General features: G+C 54.7%; 4 protein-coding genes across 4 annotated transcripts in view; 3 read left to right on the forward strand and 1 right to left on the reverse strand.

Moving 5' to 3' along the window:
* The window catches only part of EXOC4 (exocyst complex component 4), a gene marked incomplete at its 5' end in the record, with an annotated part of 409823 nt that overhangs the window by 202531 nt on the left and 182714 nt on the right, over window positions 1–24578 (reverse strand).
* Window positions 7188–11491, forward strand: LOC112532918 (PHD finger protein 7-like). The gene is made up of 9 exons (XM_025153217.2): window positions 7188–7799; window positions 8113–8204; window positions 8296–8397; window positions 8646–8770; window positions 8933–9095; window positions 9187–9293; window positions 9516–9629; window positions 9786–9904; window positions 10070–11491. Exons 1-9 carry the CDS (start codon window positions 7757–7759, stop codon window positions 10711–10713), a joined length of 1509 nt encoding a protein of 502 aa, XP_025008985.2. The 5' UTR covers window positions 7188–7756; the 3' UTR covers window positions 10714–11491.
* LOC107053233 (PHD finger protein 7-like) lies at window positions 12676–16329 on the forward strand. Its single transcript, XM_025153202.3, has 9 exons — window positions 12676–12962; window positions 13279–13370; window positions 13456–13548; window positions 13788–13912; window positions 14070–14232; window positions 14324–14430; window positions 14646–14759; window positions 14916–15034; window positions 15200–16329. The coding sequence occupies exons 1-9, from the start codon at window positions 12920–12922 to the stop codon at window positions 15355–15357; spliced, it is 1014 nt and encodes a 337-aa protein (XP_025008970.2). The 5' UTR covers window positions 12676–12919; the 3' UTR covers window positions 15358–16329.
* LOC101747803 (G2/M phase-specific E3 ubiquitin-protein ligase-like) lies at window positions 20416–24559 on the forward strand. The gene is made up of 7 exons (XM_040663623.1): window positions 20416–20539; window positions 20854–20945; window positions 21037–21830; window positions 21922–22028; window positions 22251–22364; window positions 22525–22643; window positions 22809–24559. Exons 4-7 carry the CDS (start codon window positions 21997–21999, stop codon window positions 23450–23452), a joined length of 909 nt encoding a protein of 302 aa, XP_040519557.1. The 5' UTR covers window positions 20416–20539; window positions 20854–20945; window positions 21037–21830; window positions 21922–21996; the 3' UTR covers window positions 23453–24559.

Here is a 24578-nt window from a genome sequence, read left to right on the forward strand (position 1 = left end):
TTTTTCCTAATATCCAGCCTAAAACTCCCCACACAAACACTGCAGCTAGGACATGGTGCTTCCTGATGCTCTCCACATCAACATAAGGATTCATGAAATACAGCAGAGGACTGAGTCTATAAAACTTCACTGACTGCAATCGGAAAGAGAGAGCTCACAAAATGAAGTTCAGGAACTCGACATCCAAAAAAGTTAACTTGTACAATATAACAGTTTAATCACAGAAAAAGAGGCACAAATTGTAGGAAAAGAAAACTACTCATTTCCCCTATTAATGTCAGAACCTGCAATTCCAGGGGTGGGAAGGTCTGTGTCTAAGCTGACATACTGAGGAATTTATCCAAGCATGAACTACTGAGGCAGGAAGCGAGAAATCCAGGCTCAAATTAAGGAAGGGTTGTTATTCTTGTTACACCAAGTCACCCTGCGCTGATCAATATTATTGACTGGGATGAACTCCATAGCAAGGAATAAAGCCATCTGTCTTATCTATCTGGCCATGTTGTATAAGATTTGAGAAGAACAGAACACCAGCACTGACAGAAAAATACGCTTTTTTACCTTCTCTGCTCTTAGCTTTCAATTAATAATAATGGATGTTCCATACGTAGGTGTATGCCACAAGGAAAAGTAATTTTGCTTGTAGTAAAATATTTTACATACAAAAAAACACTGAGATGTAAATCTTATCACCAATGATACCCTGTAAACACCAACAACACAGCACTGCAAGAGCTCTTGCTAACATGAGCAGCCTTACATCCCTCGATGCTGCTTCCGTAACCCTATGGATCCTTCACTACACCTCTGCAGCCCAACATGAGCACAGCTCCATTGGTGCAGATTATGTTCCAGACCAACCACTGTGCTGCAGACCTAACAGGTATGTTCATAGAAGTACACTCTTAATATCCTTCCATCCTTACTGATTTGCTCCATTTCTTGCATGGAGGTAAACTGCCATTCATCCAACCTAAGAAGAAACCAATGGCTCTGTACCAGTTGGCTGCAGAAAATCATAAACAATCAAATAGCTTAGGTTGGAGGGGACCTTAAAGATCTTCTAGTTCCAGTTCTTCCACCATGGGCAGGGCTGCCAGTCACCAGATCGGGCTGCTCAGGGCCCTGTCCAGCCTGGCCTTGAATGGCTTCAGGAATGGGGCACCCACAGCTTCTCTGGGCAATCTGTTCCAGTGAAAAACAGGTAGGAAATGATGGAAGAGGGGAAAAACACCCCTTCTCTGGTTCCTTATCAAAGTGATTATCAGACAGGCTGTTTGCATGGTCTCTGGATCAAATGTGAGCTAAGCAAGCAAACAGTTTTTTGCTGAGCTGTCCCACATAAATGCCACATCCCCATGAGCAGACTACAAGAGAAGAAAACTTTCCACTGCACGAAGGAAAAGGAGCTGTAAAGCCCACTTCCCAGTTAGCACTGAAGATTTTAAGCTGTCGTGACACGCTCACTATAAGCACTGACTACAGGACTAACCAGCCATGCTCACTGATGTACAACATCACAATGAACACAGCACTCCAACAACCATTGGGACTGAGCAGACATCACTGCTTCAGTAATGCCACATCACACAACTCCTTCATTTGGACTGCAGGGTTTTTCTTTAGTTTGAGGCAAGAAATTATAACAGTTGTGTGTCATAGGCACTAGAACAAAACCTAAATGTTTCACAGCTGTCACAAAGTACTATTGTTGTAGCCATTCTTTCTTAAGAGCACCAGCTTGCTGATTCAATCTGCCTGGTAATAAATTGTAAGAGCAAAAAAAAAGAGAAGAAAAACTTTGAGGTGAAGTGAAATTTGTCATACAGTTAATGGCATCCTCATGCTGTGCCAGCAATGAAGTGTGCCCACCTGAACACCACTGCAAGTGGGAGTCAGAGATTGGTCCATTAGGAACACAGTTGAACGCTTCTGAAATGGAGCCAAAAACGTCATGCTTCAGTAGGAAAAAAATGTAAGATTACCTAGAAAAAAATGTAGGAAACCTAGAATTCCTGCATGCACTTACAGTCTGATCAAACATGAAGACTGTTTCCAGTTCTCCGTTCTGTTTGGTATTTTACTGGCAGAAACATTGGCCATGGTACCTCCCAGGGACAATGCTATCCATGCAAACTGGGGGGTCTCAAAGCAATGATAGCAAGTGTTCTTGTCCAAGAAAAATGCAAGGAACCTTCTCAGAACAGAGAAGAGAGACAACAACCAGCATTCTGTTCCATCCAGCAAAAGAGGCAGAAGAAGGATGGTATTTTTATTAATGAGCACCAAAGGAAGTCAATAAAATGCATTGCAAATTTGTGACAACACTGAGAAATCCATAGAATTTTCCAGGAAGATTATGCTTTGCTGATCCATTAAGTCAACACAAACATTGAAACCAGTCTTCAGCATTAAGATTTACATACATATACATTTATTTTTAATTGACCAGACTTTTGCCCAGTCAATTCCTTTTGTCATGAAGTTACCCAAACTCAAAGCTGCCTACCACCATTTGAAGTACGTGTGCACTTACCTAGCTCACTCTTTTCAGAAAACATACTGAAACACATGGTAACAATGGAAAGGATTAGCAGCATTCCTTAGAAAGCATCTCAGTGTGCTTTGTAAAGGCATTGAACTTCTTTTTAGTACTCCTTTATCTATTTCGTATCCCGAAGGAGTAATGATGACATTAAATTAGATGCAGCACATCACACAAATTGTGTCTCATTTAAAGATAAAGCCCTGAAACACACTGCAAGGAGGTTCCTTGCACTGACCCACAATCTTGCAATTAATGCAATTAATGCAGTGATGGTTACCTCCTATAACCATGGACTGTCACATGGTGGGAAAAGACTGAACCAGGGAGAGGGGTTGGGATTACACAGATATCCTGTAATTTCCACATCTGTCAGGTTAACTTCTCTATCATCAAATTAAAAGAAAAGAAAAATTAAAAGAAGAAAGTATTATCAATTTATAAAACAATAACAGCAAACAATGAAAAAAACAAAAACAAAAACAATGGAGAGCTCTCTTTGCCTCTAATAAGCATACTTTTAGAAGGTAAGATTTCATATATTTTCTGTATTCTACATCACTGCAGAGCACCATAACACTTTACCCAACTGTTTTGGAGATAGGTCTGTCTTAAAGCACTTCACCCTCAGCCCCAGTACACATAGAATCATAGAATTATAGAATGGCCTGGATTGAAAAGGACCGCAGTGATCATCTAGTTTCAACCCCCCTGCTATGTGCAGGGTCACCAACCACCAAAGCAGGCTGCCCAGAGCCACATCCAACCTGGCCATGAATGCCTTGAGGGATGGGGCATCCATAGCCTCCTGGGCAACCTGTTCTAATGTGTCACCACCCTCTGTGTGAAAACACTTAATATACACTTTAAATCCTATGAGCAACAAAGATCTTCACTGCATTTAGTGAATAAGTAATTCCCTTCCTGAAACATCCAGGAAATATTAATCAAGATTCAGGGGAAACTACAGCCACCCAAAAATCATGAGTGTTGTCAACTAATGCAGTCAGATCTTCCCCAGTTACTCTCTTCTCCTTCCACTGCACCGGCACAGGACAACTTCATTTATTTCTCTGTGACTGCAAACTTTTCAGCTAAACAAGTTCCAGGCACGTAGCTAACAATTCTTCTGCACCTCTCTGTGATCAAAGTGCCTTTCCTAGCGAGCCACTTCACGTTAATCTATGCAGCCATAAAAAGAATCAAAAAACAGGCTTTGAAGCCACAACAATCAAGCAATCAACACAGCTTGCTAATCAATGCCACCTCCTCCATCCTGAGCATCAGAGCAAATTTTGATAGGAGAAAAGGATTGGGTGTTACGGTCCTTCCCAAAAGTTCTTGATTATGGGGAGATCAACAGGATAGCTATTACCTGCATATCATCTTCAGGGTATGGAAATAAAAATGTTCATTTAGCATGAAAGGAAAGAAAGCCTGAAGACAGCAAAGCAGGTTATTAGAAAACAGAGCTCAATAGAACAGAACAATTGATCTGCGCTACTATGGAACAATACGTATGAGGTTATATAAACCAAGCCTCTTGCTTTTTCATTTTTGTACATTAGGGCTCAATTGTCTCCTAACTACACCTCCTCAAAAAGCCTCACATGAGCACCGAGTTCTGTTTTCACTATACTGATTCACAGCAGTGAGTCAATGGATTGGTATTTATCTTTAAGTTCTTTATATAAAGAAACAGTCATGATTATCTTCTCTACAGTTCTTTAGCATGCCCTGAGTCATCAAACCTACCTGCATTCAGGTACTTTCCCAAACTTCTTTAGGATACTTGCTTTTGGAGAGCCTACCGTTCTGCACATTAAGAAACAAGACACATAACTTTCCTACAGGGATGAGGAAAGGGAAGGAGCAGGATCTGGTCTGCTCCCCAGATCTCATACTTCATCCTTCCACTGAAGAATCCAGCATCCCTAAATTAGCCTTTGGGAGTGCTTCAAGCACCTAGACCAGCTGTCCTGTAAGTGGTATGATGGAATCTAGGCAAGTCCTCCCCAAAGCCAAGAGCTATTCAAAGGAAAAAATATTCAGCATCCACTAGTAGGCCCAGAAGTGCCCAGTTGCCTCTGCTTCAATGCCAGCACTACAGAAAATAACCATGAAACTCCCAAATCCAAAGACCCTTCCCTTTGAGCAAACACGATTTTTGAAGCCTTATACTTTTATTTAAAATTCTGTTTGACAGACAGCCTTGAAACACGACAATTCTCCATTAGTGTAGGTCAGTGTGAGGTTAATGCGTTCTGTTTCTGAGCCATGTTCTCTTCCCTCCTTGTCGGACTACTCTGAACCAGCAGTTATGGGGCCAGCAGTGCACCTGGAGCTGAAACTGAACATTACAAATAATACAATAAAGGTCATTTATAAGTAACTGATACAAAATTCTGGAAAGCTCTTCAAATGCCAACCAATCTAGGATGCCAGAGAAAAGAATGAGAGATCTCATTTCTGGTGGCACCTGGAGTATTATTTTAAGCAGACTGTTCTGCCCACTCCTACTTAGCAAGGATGTTCTCTTCATCCTCCTCATCACAAACTGCTGTGGAGACAGCACTACACAACTAGGGTAGGTTGGCACTGGGTGACATGGTTTAGTGGTGGTGATGGGTTGATGGTTGGACTAGATGATCTCAGTGATCTCAGTGATTCTATGATTCTAACTACTGTTGCTGACAGCAAAGCACCTGCCCACAGTCACCACACATGGGGTTCCTATTCCCTTCTTGCAGCAGGAGGGAGGGAGGTGAGATGCACCGGGAAAAAATATATATGTTTCTATGTATTATCAAAATGGACAAGAGTAACCTCCAGCCAATATCAGTTTGAGGGTGGGAGCAATTGAAGAAAACAAAAGATTGTATTACGTTTGCTTAATTACATATTCTTTTCTACTCATGGCAGCTGGGGTTTTCTAGACTAGGCCATCAAGACTAGGGAACTGATGTTTATAAGCATGTAGGCACCTTCTACCCAAACCAACAGATATCAGCAAGACAATGACACTGGCACTTGAGATCCAAAATCAATGGGAATTAGGTGGATAGCTTCTTGAAAAACACTGGCTGTCAGTCCTTGGGCAAGGACTCTGCAATTGTAGGAGAGGAGCTTCCAGCTCCCAATCAGTCCATCACTTGTCAACAGCAATAACACTGCGCAGGAGATACCAGCACCAGTACACATCCATCCCAAATCACACGGACCGCGTGCTTACATCTGGTCAGTTAGCCTGCCAATATTTCTCCTCTTTGACAGAAAGGTGGGGTGAGAATTAAAAAGAAAGAGATGTGAAGTAAGGGGAAAAAAAAAACAAAACAGGAAAACTGACCTTTAAGGTTATGAAATACATCACATTTCATTTCTGTACTACTTCTTTAACTGAAAAAGATCTCAACAGCTCTCCCAGAAGCAGAGTATGGGGTGATGCTCTCTGCTATGGCTGCAGAGCAGCTTCCAAACTAATAAGCCTTCACAAGAGAAAGACAAATGTTCTGCAGAAATCCAGGCAGGATCAAGAGCAGATCTAGATTCAAGTCATGGGACCAATGGCCTCTATGACCACAATCACGTTTCCAGGTTTCAGTGCCCCAGGGATGGAATAGACATAGTGACTCCAACATTCCTGATAAATCTGTTTTGAAAAATGCCGTGGACAGAAGAGCAAAGGTCTCATTCCCTGTTTTTAAATTTAAGCTTTCCATTTAACAGAAAATGGCCTCAAATGACCAGATGGACTGCCAGTAGTTTGTGACTGTACAACCTGTTCCAGTCACTGCGTAAATTTCTCCCTGAAACAACTTCTTTGCTTGCGTTTGACTAAATGCCATCACCCTTCATTGCTACGTACCAGGCTTCAGTACAAGAAGCTGATTTGGATGCAGTCACATAGCTGATGCGCAGACATATTGTTCTGCTGATGTTCCCATGCCCAATCCTTTTACTCTCCCCTATACTCTCTTGTCTGAGATCCAACACCATATGCATTTAAATCAGTTGTTCTTTAATGTTTCAAAACCTGATTTATTAGTTGCTCACACTCCATCTGCCTTGAAAAAGTGCTGCGTGCCTTCACTTTCACAGGCCGTATAAAAGGTTGAGGTACAATTTGACTCTGCCTTATCATTTGATCAGCGTGTCAGCCACATATGTGAAGTCTCCTTTCAGGTGCTGAATTTGTTTAAAATGCAAAGCTCCATTTCTCCTTTTCTTTCCTTCCCAGGCCAAGGAAGATAGCAGCAGCCACTTTGATTAATGTATTTGACAGCTTGCATATTTACTATTTGATTGCTTTCCCCTAAAACTACAGCGTACAGACGTAAGCTCTCCCAAAACATAGCTATAGCACAAACCCCAGTGTGAAACCAGTAAACAAGCAAGAACTAATGAACTGTGATTACTTACATGCTTTGTACACTTTTCAACTACTTCCTTCAGAAGGACTTCTTTATCTAAACTCCTGTAATGGAAATTGCCTCAGATGTGCATTTTTTATCCTCCTGACATGTTTTCTTACAGATTTAATGACAGTAGGGAAAAAAAAAAAAAAAAGAGAAAGCAAACAGAAAGCAAGAGAAATAAGACAAAAATAGGTCTTGACATACAGACATTCATGGTTTTATATTCCAATAAACTGTTTAATGCCAACACCATCCACATTTCAATTTCCGTTTTCCAAATGGAAAACCCATGGCAGTAGTAGACGAGGGGAGTTCTCAGAATACCCTAAGATATTAGGAAGAAATTCTCCACGGTGAGGGCGATCCCTGTCAGCCATGGAGGACAGGTATCCCCTCACGGAAGATGTGGGATGCTACCCAGGCAAACGGACAGCCATGGAGAAAGGTGTCGAGCAATGGAGGGAATGAGGCGTGCTGGACTTGATGCACAATAGTGACAAAAAGAGGGCAGATCGACACTGGCTGCTGGGAGGAAATTCTTTCAAAGGTTGCCCAGAGAAGCTGTGGAGTTGCCTGGAACTGCCTGGAAGCCTCCTGCCTGGAAGCCAAGGGCCCACGCCCACAGCCGCCATCAGGCGGTGAGCGTGATGTCACAGTGGGTGTCAGGGAGCGGCCATTGTGACGCGCGAAGCCTGGAGCAGAGCAAAGGCTGCCGGGCTCAGCCTGAGCGTCAGTGCGGCCTGGCGAGGCGTGGAGAGAGCAGGGACTCTCGCAGTGCTCGCTGTTAACGCACATCATGTCCGACAGGAAGCGGAAGGCCTCCAGCCCGGAGGAGCCAGGTGAGAGCACAGCATCCCTGTGCACAGCTCCCGATGCTGGGCAAGGGGTGCTGGGCCTCTGCCTGCGGCTGGAGCTGAGAGGGGAGGAAGGGGCAGGCAGGAGCTCCCAGGCAGGCATGGGGCTGGGCCCTTCTGCTCCTCGGCAAGGGGGCCTAGCTTGGGCTGTGGCTGCCTGGGGCCTGCCGTGGCCCCTTCCCCTCCACCGCCTCCAGCAAGCATGGCAGGCACAGAGCAGGACCCTGGGGACAGCCCTCAGGGACGTCTGGTTCCGCCAGCTGCTCACCGCTGCTCGCATTTGCTCTCTCCTCTGCAGTGTGCGTGCTGTGTGGCCGGGCAGGTGGTGACCCGGACATCTTTGGGCGCACTATTGGCGACGGTTCCGTTTGTACCCATGAGTTCTGCTTGGTGAGTTCCCCCAGGTGATCCTCAGCGCTTCCTGCCGGGATGCTCCCTTCCTTCCTGACCTCACGACTTCCTGCTCTTTTCTCTCCCAAAGATTTTTGCCCATATCGCTTTCGAAGAAAGACCCCCAGGAGAGGAATCTATGGCCTTTGACCATGCTGTCCTCGCACACAGAGTCAAGCAGGCAAACCAGAAGGTGAGGACCTGTACAGAGAAGGCACATTTGTGCCAGGAGGTCTCACACCTGGACACAAAGAAAGCCATCGCAGCCCTGCCAACCACAGCCAGGACAATGTCCTACCCCTAGGAGTTTAGCCATGTCCACCTGGCAGCTTTGTAGAGTGTGACCCAGCAGTGCCCGCATCCTGTGCCCTGCCCAGAGGTGTGGGGCTGGCTGTGGAGGCCCCGAGCCTGTCGCTGATGGGGCTCTTCTGCTCTTTCCAGCAATGCTGTGTTTGCGGCGAGAGGGGGGCTGCCATCACATGCGCAGAGAGCGGCTGTGAACGCAGCTTCCATCTGCCCTGCGCTGCGGATGGCGAGTGCATCACCCAGTACTTCGGAGAGCACAGGTAAGGGCTGTCAGCAGCAGCCAAGCCAGGGAGGAACCCCTAAGGTCACCTCCCAGCAGCCTGCCAGGGCCAGGGCCAGGGCCAGGGCCAGGGGCTCCGTCCTGGTCCTCTGCCCTCCTCCCAGCACTTCTCACCGCGCCCATCCCTTCCACCTTCCCCCAGGTCCTTCTGCTGGGAGCACCGCCCTCGACAGGCAGCAGTGGCAGCTCCAGCTGAAGACACCTCCTGCGTCATCTGCCAGGAGACCGTGGGGGACTGCCCGTCCTACCACACCCTGGTGTGCCCAGCGTGCACACACACCTGGTTCCACCGGGCCTGCATCCAGGTAGGAGCCCTCCCCTCGCCCTGCAGGCACGCTTGGTGCTCAGCAGCACCAGGCACTGCTCACACTCACGCTGCTTGTGCTTCTCGTGCAGCAACATGCCTTGAATGCTGGCACGGTGTGCTTCCGCTGCCCCGCTTGCAGAGACAGTACCGTCTTCTGCACGGAAATGTCCACCATGGGGATCCAAATCCCAGCCAGGTTGGTGTCCTTCTGCCAAACCGTCCAGATGAGAAGGCGCGAGCGCTGGGCCTGCCTGCCCACGGACTGTTGCAGCAGGCCTGGCACTCGGCTGTCTCATCAGCACGTGCCTCAGCTTCACCGAGAAGCTAAAAATGGGGGTGGGGTGGATGAGATGGGATAACCTGTGATCTGATGCTGGGGACACTGGGGGCTCATCACTTCCCCTCCCTTCTCTTGTAGAAGACCGCTATGGGAAGACAATCGCATGTATACATCACTGCTGGAGAGGCACAGGCGCTGCGACGCCAGGAAGTGCCTTTACCCCCGAGGCAGACGGCAGGCAGATCTAAGGGGGTGAGTAACCACAGCAGCTCTCTGCGGCTTCGCAGGGGATCTCAGCCTCCCCACAGGCTGGGGGAGCAAGGACTGAGCACCAGAGATGTGCTGTGCCAGGCACTCCCTGGCTTGGCTCACTCGGTCCTCACGGCCACAACCCCTTTGCTTCCCCAGGCCCTGGCAGCTGATCCTGTGCAGCTCCTGTGCTGCTGTGGGCACCCACCGACGGTGCTCCTGCTTGAGCAACACAACCACCACCTGGGAGTGCGACAGCTGTGCTGGCCTGGGTACCGGTAAGAGGCAATCAGCCGCGTGCCGCTGCGCTGGGGCCAGGCAAGGCCTGCCTGCAAGTGCTCGCGGCAGCTTTCAAAGAGTCTCTCTGCCCCAGGAGGGATGGCAGCCTGTCCCTACCCGGGGCTACAGGTTCTTCCTGCTGACCTTCCCGCCTCCCCTTACAGCCTCCAGCACCATCGCCCAGCTCGCTGCACTCAGTGCTGCCAGCCAGCAGGGCCTGGGGACATCCCACAGCCGCCAGGAGCCTGAGGACAGCTGCTCCGGTCCCACCATCCAGCCAGCGTCGGGACCATCACACAGTTCCCAGCTGCCGGAGCTCAGCTGCCAGACAAGTGTGCTGGGCACAGAACACGGGACAACCTGCTCAGCTTTTCCTGACCCTCAGGACGCACCTGAGCAGTGCCAAGCACGCTGTGGGAGCAGACATACACCCACCCCCGGCACTGGAAGCAGCTCCCGCCCATCCACCACACAGGGCACATTGGGATCCTCCAGAGCAGCCACAGCGCCTGCGCGCAGGAGGCGTCCCAGGCAGCGGGGAACAAGCCGGACACGGAGCCGCTCCCCGCTGCAAGGTCCGGCTCCTCGTTCCCACAGCCGGACCAGAAGACCTCAAGGCTGCAGGAGAACAGCAGCTCCAGCTCCTCAGAACAGCACCCACAGCACCAGCAGAGCAGCCACACAGAGGACCTTGAGGGCTTCCCTGCCTTCACACACTGGGGAACGGCCCAGGCAGCCAGGGGAGGCCCGCATGCAGAGACGTTCCTCAGTGGCACATCGAGCCCCTCATGTCAGCAGCCAGCCCTGAGGAGGCTGCAGGACACGGTTCCAACAGTGGCGGCTATCCTGGGCACAAAATCACTCCTGGGTCCAACATCCAAGCCAACATCCCCCCGCAGTCAGCCCCCCAAAATATGGCACGGAAACAGCCCTATGCCAGCTCCATGTGCTGACTCTAATCCCTATATCCAACACAATAAACCCAACCATCCCACACACACTTCTCTGACTGACGCTTCTTCTCTGCTTGTCCTGACATGGGCAGACGTGGGCGCTGGGACATAGATTGGTGGAGCCACACTCCGCCGTCCTTGCAGGAAAGGCACCAGGAGACACTCTACAAGTAGCAGTGGGTCATCTACCCTCTAGCAGTCAGACGTGAGGGGGGAACTCAGGGATTGCGAGGGATGGAAACGACTGCCTGCTCAGGGCAGCAAGCAGACTGCCTCGCTGCCTGTGCCACCTGCCCAGGTGCCCGTTGTTCTCTTGGGGAGACCTCACTGTGGCCTTCCAGTACTTGAAGGGAGCATATCAACAGGAGGGGTAAGACTGTTTGCAAGGATGGAGAGTGATAGGACAAGGGGGAACGGTTTTAAACCGAGACAGGGGAGGTTTAGGTTAGATATTTGGTGGAAGCTTTTCACACACACGGTGGTGGCACACTGGAACAGGCTGCCCAAGAAGGTTGTGGATGCCCCACTTCTAGATGCATTCAAGGCCAGGCGGGATGTGGCTCTGGGCAGCCTGGTCTGCTGCCTGGCGACCACCTACACAGCAGGGGGACTGAAACTCGATGAGCATTATGGTCCTTTTCAGCCCCGGTCATTCTCTGAATACCTATGAGGCTCTGGGGATGGAGGGACAGGGGGATGTGGATGTGGATGAAGGTCCCTCCACGTTGCAGGGCTTGCCCTGGGCAAGTCAGACTGCCCTGTGTCAACACATCATCAATCGGGAAAAAAAGAAGAGCCGTCATCATGGGGGACTCCCTCCTGAGGGGAACACAGGGCCCCACGGGCCGCTCACAGCCACCCCCTCGGGATGTGCTGTCACAGGGTCATCCCTAGGTCTAAGTCCGTGCCAGGGGGGCACAGGACCCGCGAGAAAGGGGGGGGGAGGAAGGGGAAGAGAGACAAAGAAGCGAAGGAGAAGGAAGGAAGGAAGGAAGGGCTACGAACGGCTTGCCGCCTGAGCAGGCCGGCCCCGGCCCCGGCCCCGGGCCGCGCGATCCGCAAGAGGGGAAAGGGCACAGAGCAAGCAGGTAGTTCGAACCAACAGAAAACACAACGGCAGCGATCTGAGGACGAACGGTGCTTTACTACAGTTAACCAAAGCCAGCAAAAGGAGAGGGACAAGACGACCCAAAGGACGAGGCAAACCACGACCGTGCCAGGGAAGCCCGCGCTTTTCCTCCGCGGCGAGCTGAGGCGGCCAGAGGCAGAGCGAGCGCCGGCTGCGCTCCGGGCCGGAGCTCCACCGCACTTCCACTCCGCCTCAAGGCCTCCGGGGATGCCGCCCCGCCCCTTCCCTCCGGGAGCCCCAAACGCCCAAAAAGGCGGAAACACGGAACCAGAACATCCACTCGACAACTCCCACTGTTCTGCACGATGTTCCGATGTGGAAAACCGACAAGAAAAAATCACACCACCACAACAAGCAGGGATGGGGAGCTGACCGTCCCTCTCTGCTCTGCCCTCCTGAAGACCCATCTGGAGCAACGCATCCACGTCTGGGGCACCCAATACAAGAAAGACAGGGAGCTGCTGCAGAGGGTCCAAGAAGTGCCACAGAGATGATCCGAGGGCTGCAGCACCTCCCCTACAAAGACAGGCTGAGGGAGCCTGTCTTTGTAGAGGAGCACAAACGGACAGCGATGGAGAAACGTGTTGAGCAATGGAGGGAATGAGGCGTGCTGGACTTGATGCACAATAGTGACAAAAAGAGGGCAGATCGACATTGGCTGCTGGGAGGAAATCCTTTCAAAGGTTCCCCAGAGAAGCTGTGGAGTTGCCTGAAACTGCCTGGAAGCCTCCTGCCTGGAAGCTAAGGGCCCACGCCCACAGCCGCCATCAGGCGGTGAGCGTGATGTCACAGTGGGTGTCAGGGAGCGGCCATTGTGACGCGCGAAGCCTGGAGCAGAGCAAAGGCTGCCGGGCTCAGCCTGAGCGTCAGTGCGGCCTGGCGAGGCGTGGAGAGAGCAGGGACTCTCGCAGTGCTCGCTGTTAACGCACATCATGTCCGATAGGAAGCGGAAGGCCTCCAGCTCGGAGGAGCCAGGTGAGAGCACAGCATCCCTGTGCACAGCTCCCGATGCTGGGCAGAGGGGCGCTGGGCCTCTGCCTGCGACTGAGAGACTGAGCGGGGAGGAAGGGGCAGGCAGGAGCTCCCAGGCAGGCATGGGGCTGGGCCCCTCTGCTCCTCGGCAAGGGGGCCCAGCTTGGGCTGTGGCTGCCTGGGGCCTGCCATGGCCCCTTCCCCTCCACCGCCTCCAGCCAGCACGGCAGACACAGAGCAGGAGCCTGGGGACAGCCCTCAGGGACGTCTGGTTCCGCCAGCTGCTCACCGCTGCTTGCATTTGCTCTCTCTTCTGCAGTGTGTGCGCTGTGTGGCCAGGCAGATGTCGACCCGGACATCTGCGGGCACACACTTTTTGAGACTGGGATTCGTGTCCATGAGTTCTGCTTGGTGAGTTCCCCCATGGGCACCTTCCACATTCCTGCCGGGGATGCTCCCTGTCCTTCCGTCCTAATCAGCTCTTTCTCTCCTACAGACGTCTGCCAACATCACGGCTAAAGCAAGACCAGGAATTGAGGTCCTCCCGCTTGCTGCCATCGCACGCAAGGTCAGGCAGGCAAACAAGAAGGTGAGGACCTGTACAGAGCAGGCAGGTTTGGGCCAGCAGGGCTCACTCCAGCTTACTCTGGACCCAATGTCCAGCAGCCTCCAGGAAAAGTCCTGCCTATACGACATCAGCCCTGCCCGCCAGGCAGCTTTGCAGAGGGGCTCCCTGCAGTGCCCACATCCTCTGCCCTGCCCAGAGGTGTGGGGCCAGCCGTGGAGGCCCTCAGCCTGTCGCTCATGGGGCTCTTCTGCTCTTTCCAGCAATGCTGTGTTTGCGGCGAGAGGGGGGCTGCCATCACATGCGCAGAGAGAGGCTGTGCACGCAGCTTCCATCTGCCCTGTGCCAAGGACGGGGAATGCATCACCCAGTACTTTGGAGACTACAGGTAAGGGCTCTCAGCAGCAGCCAAGCCACGGAGGAACCCGCAGTTACACCTCCCAGCAGCCTGACTGAGCCAGAGCCAGGGCCTGGGGGCTCCTTCCTGGTCCCCTGCCCTCCTCGCAGCACTTCTCACCGTGCCCATCCCTTCCGTCTTCCCCCAGGTCCTTCTGCTGGGAGCACCGCCCTCAACAGGCCACTCAGGAAGCTCCAGCACAAGGCACCATCTGCCTCATCTGCTTGGAGCCTGTGGGGGACAGCTTGTCCTACCACACCATGGTGTGCCCAGCCTGCAAACACGTCTGGTTCCACCGGGACTGCATCCAGGTAGGAGCCCACCCCGCACCCTGCAGGCACGCTCGGTGCTCAGCAGCACCAGGCGCTGCTCACGCTCACCCTGCTTGTGCTTCTCCTGCAGCAACAGGCCTTGAGTGCTGGCACTGCGTACTTCGAGTGCCCCGGCTGCCGAGACTACATTCTCTTCTGTGAAGAGATGTCCAACATGGGGATCCACATCCCATTAAGGTTGGTGTCCTGCCCAGTTCTGCTGACGTTAAGGCTGCAGTGCTGGGCCTGCCCAGGGACTGGCTCAGCAGCCATGACCCTTGGCTGTCGCATGACCATGTGCCCCAGCTTCGTGGAGAAGCTGGAAGCGGACATGGGGTGGATGAGATGGGATAACCTTGGGTCTTATGCTGGGCACACTGGGGGCTCATCGCTTCCCTTCCCTTCTCTTGTAGAGACGCATCGTGGGAGGACGAGGAGTCCTATGAACCCCTTCTAGAGATGCACAGCCGCTGCGATGCCAGCCAGTGCCTTTACCACGGAGGCAGAGAGCAGGCACAGAGTAGGGGGTGAGTTACCACAGCAGCTCGCTGGGGCTCTGCGGGGGATCTCAGCCTCACCGCAGGCTGGGGGAGCAAGCACTGAGCAACAGGGACGTGCTGTGCCGGGAACTCCCTGGCTTGGATCACTCGGCCCTCACAGCCACAACCTCTTTGCTTCCCCAGGCCCTGGGAGCTCATCCTGTGCAGCTCCTGTGCTGCTGAGGGCACCCATCGACAGTGCTCCCACTTGAGCAACACCACAGACATGTGGGAGTGCAACAGCTGTGCTGGCCTGGCTACCGGTAAGAGGCAATCAGCCGCGAGGCACCGCGCTGGGGCCAGGCAAGGCCTGCCTGCAAGTGCTCGGGCCACCGTTGCCAGAGTCTGTCTGCCCCAAGTGGGATGGCAGATCCCACTGGGCTGCTGCTGCAGCTCCAGGCTCACGACCTTCCTGCCTCCCCTTACAGCCTCCAGCGCCAACGCTGAGTTCGCCGCTCCCAGCACTGCCAGCCAGACGGCTCCGGCTCCGGGTCCATCCAGCAGCTCCATGGAGCCTGAGACCTTTGGCTCCATGCCCGCCAGCCAGGCACCACTTGGGGACATCACAGAGCTCCCAGCTGCCTGAGCACAGCGACCTGCCCAGTGTGCCTGAGACGGAGCAGGGGACAAATGGCACACGTTCACCGGAGGACCGGGCTACCCCTGAGCAGCTGCGAGGACGCCGTGGGAGCAGGCGAACAGCAGCCCCACGTGCTGAGAGCGACTCCCACGCAGCCACCAGGCGGAGGGCATCAGGCTCCTCCAGGGCGTCTCCGGCAGCTGCACGCAGAAGACGTCGCAGGCAGCGTTCAGGAAGAAGCCGCACACGGAGCCGCTCCCCGCTGCAACGTCGGGACCCGAGCTCCCAGAGCCGGCCAAGACGACGCCATGGCAGCAGGCGAAGGCCAGCCTCAAGGGAGCAGAGCGCCACCCGCAGATCAACAAGATCTGCCACTTCGAGATCCCCAAGGGCTTCCAGAGTGCTGCCGACGCAGGGGACAGTCCAGGCGCTGAAGGCGGACCCGGACCCTCACCCAAAGCCCTCCCCTTTCTGACTTCAAAACCATCCCCCCTTGACCTATCGCCATCCACCCTTGGCAAACAGTCATACCCCCCTCCCCATCCCCCCTGCTTTCTCTGGTCCCAAGAGTCCAACACAATAAAGATCAGAGATCCCCCCCAGACAGCTGTCGGTTTCATCCTTCCCGCTTCTGCTGACATGGGCAGAGGTAGGGACCTTGACAACACGGTTGTCTCCTCCCCAGACCTCCCTTCACCTGGCCCAGTCCAGGCTGAGCTGCGTTCGGGCCACATCCCCAGCGGGGCACAGGGCCCCCATTCCTCAAGAACCCAAACCGCACTGGCAGGGGCAGCCCGGTTCTGGGCTTGGGGTGCCACCGTCTTCAGGGTACATGGCAGGTCCAGGGCTGCTTCCAGCTGCGTCACAGCTTGGGCTTTCCTCCTGCACGAGGGCACTGCTGCCACGTCTGAGGGGGAACGTTTCTAAGCTCAGGGAGGGAAGCCTTAGCGTGGATGCCAGGACCAAGTTCTTACACAGAAGAAGTGCTTGAGGTGCTGGGAATAGGCAGCCCACAGACGACGTGGGTGCTCCATCCCTGGACGCCTTTGGAGCCAACGACAACTCAGCAGGCCCTGCAACCGCTCCAACCCTCCAACGCAGGCGGCAGTTGCTCCAGCTGTCACGACGAGGCCTGCAGCTGCTTCAACCCTGCTGACAGGCCCTGCCGTTGTGACGGGCCCTGTGCTTGCCCCAGCCCTTACGCTGGGTGCTGTGGTTGCTCTAAGCCCTGCCGTGGGCCGTGCGCTTGCTTCTGCCCTCGAGACAGGCCCTGCGACAGGCCCTGCAGCTGCTCCAGGCCCTGTGAGAGGACTGGTGGTTCAGCCACAGAACCCATCTGTGCCACTGCCAGGTGCCCGTGGTCACAAGCTCACCAGAGAAAACGGCTGAGAATGTCGGCGCATTTAGTAAGGAAATAAACTTCCACAAAGATAGGAACGGGGGAAGAGGATGAGGACGGAGCCGAGCCATCGCAAGAAATCTGCGGGAAACAGCTCAGGGAGAGGCAGGGACCCGCAGTCCCCTCACAGAGTGCGAGCGCAGGGGCTCTGAGGCGCTGTGAGCAGAGCCACGAGTGACGGGGTCAAATCCTGAACGTACAAAGGCTCCTCTCAGGGGCCGTGCTCAACCAGGAGCGTGGCTGAACAGAGCCAGCAGACAGACTGTGGCACAGCCGTTGGCGCAGGCACGGCGAGCTGGGAAGGCAGACTCTCCCTCCCCACTCAGGAGACCACCTCACCTATTGGCTTCCTCCTCGACAACAAACCTAGCCGTGGCCTCCACCAGGAAGAAAGCTCTTGCCAAAAAGAATGCAGCTACCCAAACTGCGTGCCTACCCAGGAATACAGCTCCTCAGGTCTCGGGCCGCACGGAGTGCCCGAGCCTGCTGCTGCCATCCGAGGGCGGCAGAGAGACCACCTGCATGAGGTGAGAGCAGGTGGATGGTCTGCTCAGCCTGGTGGCAGCGCTCTCGGGGGAGCTGGGGACACTAAGGAACGCCAGGCAATTAGAATCACAGCATGCTTTGGGCTGGAAGGGACCTTTCACACCATCTCGTTCCAGCCCCCCCGCCGCAGGCAGGGACGCCAACCACCACACCAGGCTGCCCAGGGCCCCATCCAGCCTGGCCTTGAATGCTTCCAGGGAGGGGGCATCCACAGCCTCCTTGGGCAACCCGTTCCAGTGTCTCACCACCCTCACAGTAACGCATTACTTCCTAATATTCAGTCCAAATCAACCCTCTTCCAGTTCCAAGCCATTTCCCCTCGTCCTGTCGCAACATGCCCTCATGAAACGTCCCTCCCCAGCTTTTCCGTAGCCCCCGTTCCAGTACTGACGGGCCGCCAGAAGGTCTCCTCGCAGCCTTCTCTTCTCCATGCTGAAGTACCCAAAACTCCCTCAGCCTGTCCCCGTCCCTGAGCTGCTCCAGCCCTCTGATCATCTTCGTGGCCCTCCCCTGGCCCTGCCCCAACAACTCCATCTCCTTCTTGCGTTGGGGGCTCCAGAACTCGACGCAATAGGCATGGTTTAGGCATGGCTTAGGCATGGCTTAGTGGGCAATATTGCTGAGGGGTGGACAGTTGGTCTAGGTGATCTCAGAGGTCTTCTCCAGCCTTCCTCCAAGGTTCAAGGATCTCTGAGTCTACGATTCTATGATTCTAAGAACAGGCAGAACTCATAGAGGTGACAATAACTGTCCAACTCCTGACGACGGATGAAAAGACTTCAGCCATCATCTGGCTGAGCACTGTGCCCCCTGGCCGCTCTGCTAACAGGAGAACGGGGCCTGCGGCCCGAACCTAGTGGGCAGCAACGCCAGGCATCTGGGATCCCTTTGAAGGGAAGAGGACACTGACAAAGCCATTGGGAAAGGGATATCTCCTATAGAAGCGATTCTTTCTCTGCCAGGAAGGAAAAGTATCCTTTCAGATAAGATCTGGGATGTTACCCCGGCAAGCGGAAAGGTGTCGAGGGAAGCCTGAGGGAATTAGCTGCGCTCGGAGGTGGCGTATAATCTTGAACAAAAAGGGAGATAGATGTAGATTGGATGTTGGGAGGAAATCCTTTAGTCGGAGGGCAACGATGCACTGGAACAGGTTGCCCAGAGAAGCTGTGGAGCTGCCACTCTCTTGCTTGGCAGGTGAGGGCCCGCACCCACATCCCCCATGACCACGTGGTGAGGTGACCACAGTGCCACAGAGGGTGGCAGGGAGCGGCCACTGTCACCCATCAGGCCGGCCAGGACTTCTGGTGCCCAACTTGAAAGGACTTCGACAAGTTTAGATTCCGAGCAGCATTTCTTATTTCTGGGACTACTCTGGCTTCAGGGAACTGGGATCCCCGTGGAGGAGACTGTCCTTTCCACAGGAACAAACTTAGAAAAATGCTAATACGTTAAGAAATATGGAAATGTTGTGAAAGCATACAAACAAGCTGCCTGCTAGTAGCCTAGCCACAGCCGTACTTCTCGGACTGTCTCTTGCCAGTCCCTTTAAACCTCTCCTTTCACCTACAATTTACGGGGCAAGCAGCCTTACAGAGCAAACAGCAGAGCTCAATATGCTCTGCCAGCGCACGCTCTACTAACACCCGTGTCTTTCACCGTGGACACGGATCCCCTGCCAGGCTGGATCTCCATCTCACCCAACACACATTTCCTGACCGAGTTTAGATGCACACTTGAAGGGAACTGTGGGCCAGTTTCCCTCCACCGACTGCGTAACAGTTCAAGCTTTGATGCGTGGAGATAAATGTTTCTTCTGAGCCGGACAAACCCAAAGACAAATGCTCATCATTCCACAAGGCATGATGCCAGCCTGCATTTCATCTCTGGCTCGACACATCACTGCTGTGTGAGCTTCAGGGGCTTACTTCATTTCTCCTCAAAGTCTCGGAATTCCTCACCTCCAACAGAACTTACTTATGCTTGTCTAGTAAAAGTATTTGAACGCACAAACACTCGGGTTAAATAAGACATAAAACTGCAACTTAAAATTTAAGAAATACAGAGGAACGACAAAAGTTTGGGGAAATGGGAGCAGGCAGGTTTTCTCTCTGGAGAGAGAATAAAAAGAGCCCAAATGTCACTGCAGTGAAAAAGGCACCAAAGGAAGAGAGAGCTGAAAGCTGAGCTCAGCTGCGGTCATGAAAGCTCAAGCCACGCTAGAAGGAATATGCTTGGGCAGCTCACAGTTCACAAACATCAAGTTTTGGGGTTCTCCTTCCGTTCCTTCAACTCAGCTTCACATTGAAGAGAAGGACACATATGTGTCTTGATGCGCATCATTGACGCTTTCCCTGCTGCCTACAACACAGAAGTGGAATCGAGGAGTTCTGCACTTTACACAAACACTGCAGATACGACGCTAAGGTCGTGCCAGCAATACAGCAGCAGAGTTGGTTACCAAAGAATCAGAGAAAGACTTGCGTTGGAAGGGACCTTACACGCTGAACTAATCCCAACCACCTGCCATGGCCACAGTTGCCACTGGGGAAGGTTACAATTAGGGCCCCATCCAGCCTGGCCTCGAACATCACCACGGGTGGGGCGTCCACAGCTCCTCTGGGCAGCCCGCGCCACTGGCTCACCAGACTCAGAGTCAAGAATCTCCTCGAAGACTTAATCTAATCTCCTCTTCTGGAATCAAGCTCGATTACGCCATGTCCTGTCCCTATCAGACCATGTAAAAAGTCACTCACCACATACACTGGACACCAAATATGCCGTTAACTTGCAACTTTTACTAGACCCTCCCGAAACCAAGACTGGACTCAGATCAGAAGTGCTGGCGTGGAAGCCGGGCTGCAAGCGTGGCCAAGGGACAGCTGCACTTCAGCATCTGCCTGCGAGGAGCAGCGCCAGCAGGTTGAGGGAGGCCGTCCTTCCTCTCAGCTGCACAGCAGCGCCGGGTCCTCACTCAGTGCTGCCTACAAGGGCTGCCACCCTCTTGCTTGAGGGCCCCCACCCACACCCCCACTGAGGCCGTGGTGACCGTGATGTCACAGTGCGTGTCAGAGTGCGCCCATTGTGACGCGCTGAAGCCTGGAGCACAGCAAAGGCTGCTGGGCTCAGCCTGAGCGTCAGTGCGGCCTGGCGAGGCGCAGAGAGAGCAGGGACTCTCGCAGTGCTCGCTGTTAACGCACATCATGTCCGATAGGAAGCGGAAGGCCTCCAGCTCGGAGGAGCCAGGTGAGAGCACAGCATCCCTGTGCACAGCTCCCGATGCTGGGCAAGGGGCGCTGGGCCTCTGCCTGCGGCTGAGAGATGAGCGGGGAGGAAGGGGCAGGCAGGAGCTCCCAGGCAGGCATGGGGCTGGGCCCCTCTGCTCCTCGGCAAGGGGGCCCAGCTTGGGCTGTGGCTGCCTGGGGCCTGCCGTGGCCCCTTCCCCTCCACCGCCTCCAGCCAGCACGGCAGACACAGAGCAGGAGCCTGGGGACAGCCCTCAGGGACGTCTGGTCCCGCCAGCTGCTCACCTCTGCTCGCATTTGCTCTCTCCTCTGCAGTGTGCGTGCTGTGTGGCCGGGCAGGTGGTGACCCGGACATCTTTGGGCGCACTATTGGCGATGGTTCCGTTTGTACCCATGAGTTCTGCTTGGTGAGTTCCCCCAGGTGATCCTCAACGCTTCCTGCCGGGATGCTCCCTTCCTTCCTGACCTCACGACTTCCTGCTCTTTTCTCTCCCAAAGACTTTTGCCCATATCGCTTTCGAAGAAAGACCCCCAGGAGAGGAATCTGTGGCCTTTGACCATGCTGTCCTCACACACAGAGTCAAGCAGGCAAACCAGAAGGTGAGGACCTGTACAGGGAAGGCACATTTGTGCCAGGAGGTCTCACACCTGGACACAAAGAAAGCCATCGCAGCCCTGCCAACCACAGCCAGGACAATGTCCTACCCCTAGGAGTTTATCCCTGTCCACCTGGCAGCTTTGTAGAGTGTGACCCAGCACTGCCCGCATCCTGTGCCCTGCCCAGAGGTGTGGGGCTGGCTGTGGAGGCCCCGAGCCTGTCGCTGATGGGGCTCTTCTGCTCTTTCCAGCAATGCTGTGTTTGCGGCGAGAGGGGGGCCGCCATCACATGCGCAGAGAGCAGCTGTGAACGCAGCTTCCATCTGCCCTGCGCTGCGGATGGCGAGTGCATCACCCAGTACTTCGGAGAGCACAGGTAAGGGCTGTCAGCAGCAGCCAAGCCAGGGAGGAACCCCTAAGGTCACCTCCCAGCAGCCTGCCAGGGCCAGGGCCAGGGCCAGGGGCTCCGTCCTGGTCCTCTGCCCTCCTCCCAGCACTTCTCACCGCGCCCATCCCTTCCACCTTCCCCCAGGTCCTTCTGCTGGGAGCACCGCCCTCGACAGGCAGCAGTGGCAGCTCCAGCAGAAAACACCTCCTGCGTCATCTGCCAGGAGACCGTGGGGGACTGCCCGTCCTACCACACCCTGGTGTGCCCAGCGTGCACACACACCTGGTTCCACCGGGCCTGCATCCAGGTAGGAGCCCTCCCCTCGCCCTGCAGGCACGCTTGGTGCTCAGCAGCACCAGGCACTGCTCACACTCACGCTGCTTGTGCTTCTCGTGCAGCAACATGCCTTGAATGCTGGCACGGTGTGCTTCCGCTGCCCCGCTTGCAGAGACAGTACCGTCTTCTGCACGGAAATGTCCACCATGGGGATCCAAATCCCAGCCAGGTTGGTGTCCTTCTGCCAAACCGTCCAGATGAGAAGGCGCGAGCGCTGGGCCTGCCTGCCCACGGACTGTTGCAGCAGGCCTGGCACTCGGCTGTCTCATCAGCACGTGCCTCAGCTTCACCGAGAAGCTAAAAATGGGGGTGGGGTGGATGAGATGGGATAACCTGTGATCTGATGCTGGGGACACTGGGGGCTCATCACCTCCCCTCCCTTCTCTTGTAGAAGACCGCTATGGGAAGACAACCGCATGTACACATCACTGCTGGAGAGGCACAGGCGCTGCGACGCCAGGAAGTGCCTTTACCCCCGAGGCAGACGGCAGGCAGATCTAAGGGGGTGAGTTACCACAGCAGCTCTCTGCGGCTTCGAGGCTGGGGGATCTCAGCCTCCCCACAGGCTGGGGGAGCAAGGACTGAGCACCAGAGATGTGCTGTGCCAGGCACTCCCTGGCTTGGCTCACTCGGTCCTCACGGCCACAACCCCTTTGCTTCCCCAGGCCCTGGCAGCTGATCCTGTGCAGCTCCTGTGCTGCTGTGGGCACCCACCGACGGTGCTCCTGCTTGAGCAACACAACCACCACCTGGGAGTGCGACAGCTGTGCTGGCCTGGGTACCGGTAAGAGGCAATCAGCCGCGTGCCGCTGCGCTGGGGCCAGGCAAGGCCTGCCTGCAAGTGCTCGCGGCAGCTTTCAAAGAGTCTCTCTGCCCCAGGAGGGATGGCAGCCTGTCCCTACCCGGGGCTACAGGTTCCTCCTGCTGACCTTCCCGCCTCCCCTTACAGCCTCCAGCACCATTGCGCAGCTCGCTGCACTCAGCGCTGCCAGCCAGGACGGCCTGGGGACATCCCACAGCCGCCAGGAGCCTGAGGACAGCTGCTCCGGTCCCACCATCCAGCCAGCGTTGGGACCATCACACAGTTCCCAGCTGCCGGAGCTCAGCTGCCAGACAAGTGTGCTGGGCACAGAACACGGGACAACCTGCTCAGCTTTTCCTGACCATCAGGACGCACCTGAGCAGTGCCAAGCACGCTGTGGGAGCAGACATACACCCACCCCCAGCACTGGAAGCAGCTCCCGCCCATCCACCACACAGGGCACATCGGGATCCTCCAGAGCAGACACAGCAGCTGCGCGCAGGAGGCATCCCAGGCAGCAGGGAACAAGCCGGACACGGAGCCGCTCCCCGCTGCAAGGTCCGGCTCCTCGTTCCCACAGCCGGACCAGAAGACCTCAAGGCAGCAGGAGAACAGCAGCTCCAGCTGCTCAGAACAGCACCCCCAGCACCAGCAGAGCAGCCACACAGAGGACCTTGAGGGCTTCCCTGCCTTCACACACTGGGGAACGGCCCAGGCAGCCAGGGGAGGCCCGCATGCGAAGCCGTTCCTCAGTGGCACATCGAGCCCCACGTGTCAGCAGCCGGCCCTGAGGAGGCTGCAGGACACGGTTCCAACAGTGGCGGCTATCCTGGGCACAAAATCACTCCTGGGTCCAACATCCAAGCCAACATCCCCCCGCAGTCAGCCCCCCAAAATATGGCACGGAAACAGCCCTATGCCAGCTCCATGTGCTGACTCTAATCCCTATATCCAACACAATAAACCCAACCATCCCACACACACTTCTCTGACTGACGCTTCTTCTCTGCTTGTCCTGACATGGGCAGACGTGGGCACTGGGACATAGATTGGTGGAGTCACACTCCGCCGTCCTTGCAGGAAAGGCACCAGGAGACACTCTACAAGTAGCAGTGGGTCATCTACCCTCTAGCAGTCAGACGTGAGGGGGGAACTCAGGGATTGCGAGGGATGGAAACGACTGCCTGCTCAGGGCAGCAAGCAGACTGCCTCGCTGCCTGTGCCACCTGCCCAGGTGCCCGTTGTTCTCTTGGGGAGACCTCACTGTGGCCTTCCAGTACTTGAAGGGAGCATATCAACAGGAGGGGTAAGACTGTTTGCGAGGATGGAGAGTGATAGGACAAGGGGGAATGGTTTTAAACCGAGACAGGGGAGGTTTAGGTTAGATATTAGGTGGAAGCTTTTCACACACACGGTGGTGGCACACTGGAACAGGCTGCCCAAGAAGGTTGTGGATGCCCCACTCCTAGAGGCATTCAAGGCCAGGCGGGATGTGGCTCTGGGCAGCCTGGTCTGCTGCCTGGCAACCACCTACACGGCACGGGGACTGAAACTCGATGAGCATTATGGTCCTTTTCAGCCCCGGCCATTCTGTGAATACCTATGAGGCTCTGGGGCTGGAGGGACAGAGGGATGTGGATGTGGATGAAGGTCCCTCCACGTTGCAGGGCTTGCCCTGGGCAAGTCAGACTGCCCTGTGTCAACACATCATCAATCGGGAAAAAAAGAAGAGCCGTCATCATGGGGGACTCCCTCCTGAGGGGAACACAGGGCCCCACGGGCCGCTCACAGCCACCCCCTCGGGATGTGCTGTCACAGGGTCATCCCTAGGTCTAAGTCCGTGCCAGGGGGGCACAGGACACGCGAGAAAGGGGGGGGGAGGAAGGGGAAGAGAGACAAAGAAGCGGAGGAGAAGGA

This window comes from Gallus gallus, chromosome 1, assembly GCF_016699485.2.
Source record: "Gallus gallus isolate bGalGal1 chromosome 1, bGalGal1.mat.broiler.GRCg7b, whole genome shotgun sequence".
NCBI lineage: Eukaryota > Metazoa > Chordata > Aves > Galliformes > Phasianidae > Gallus > Gallus gallus.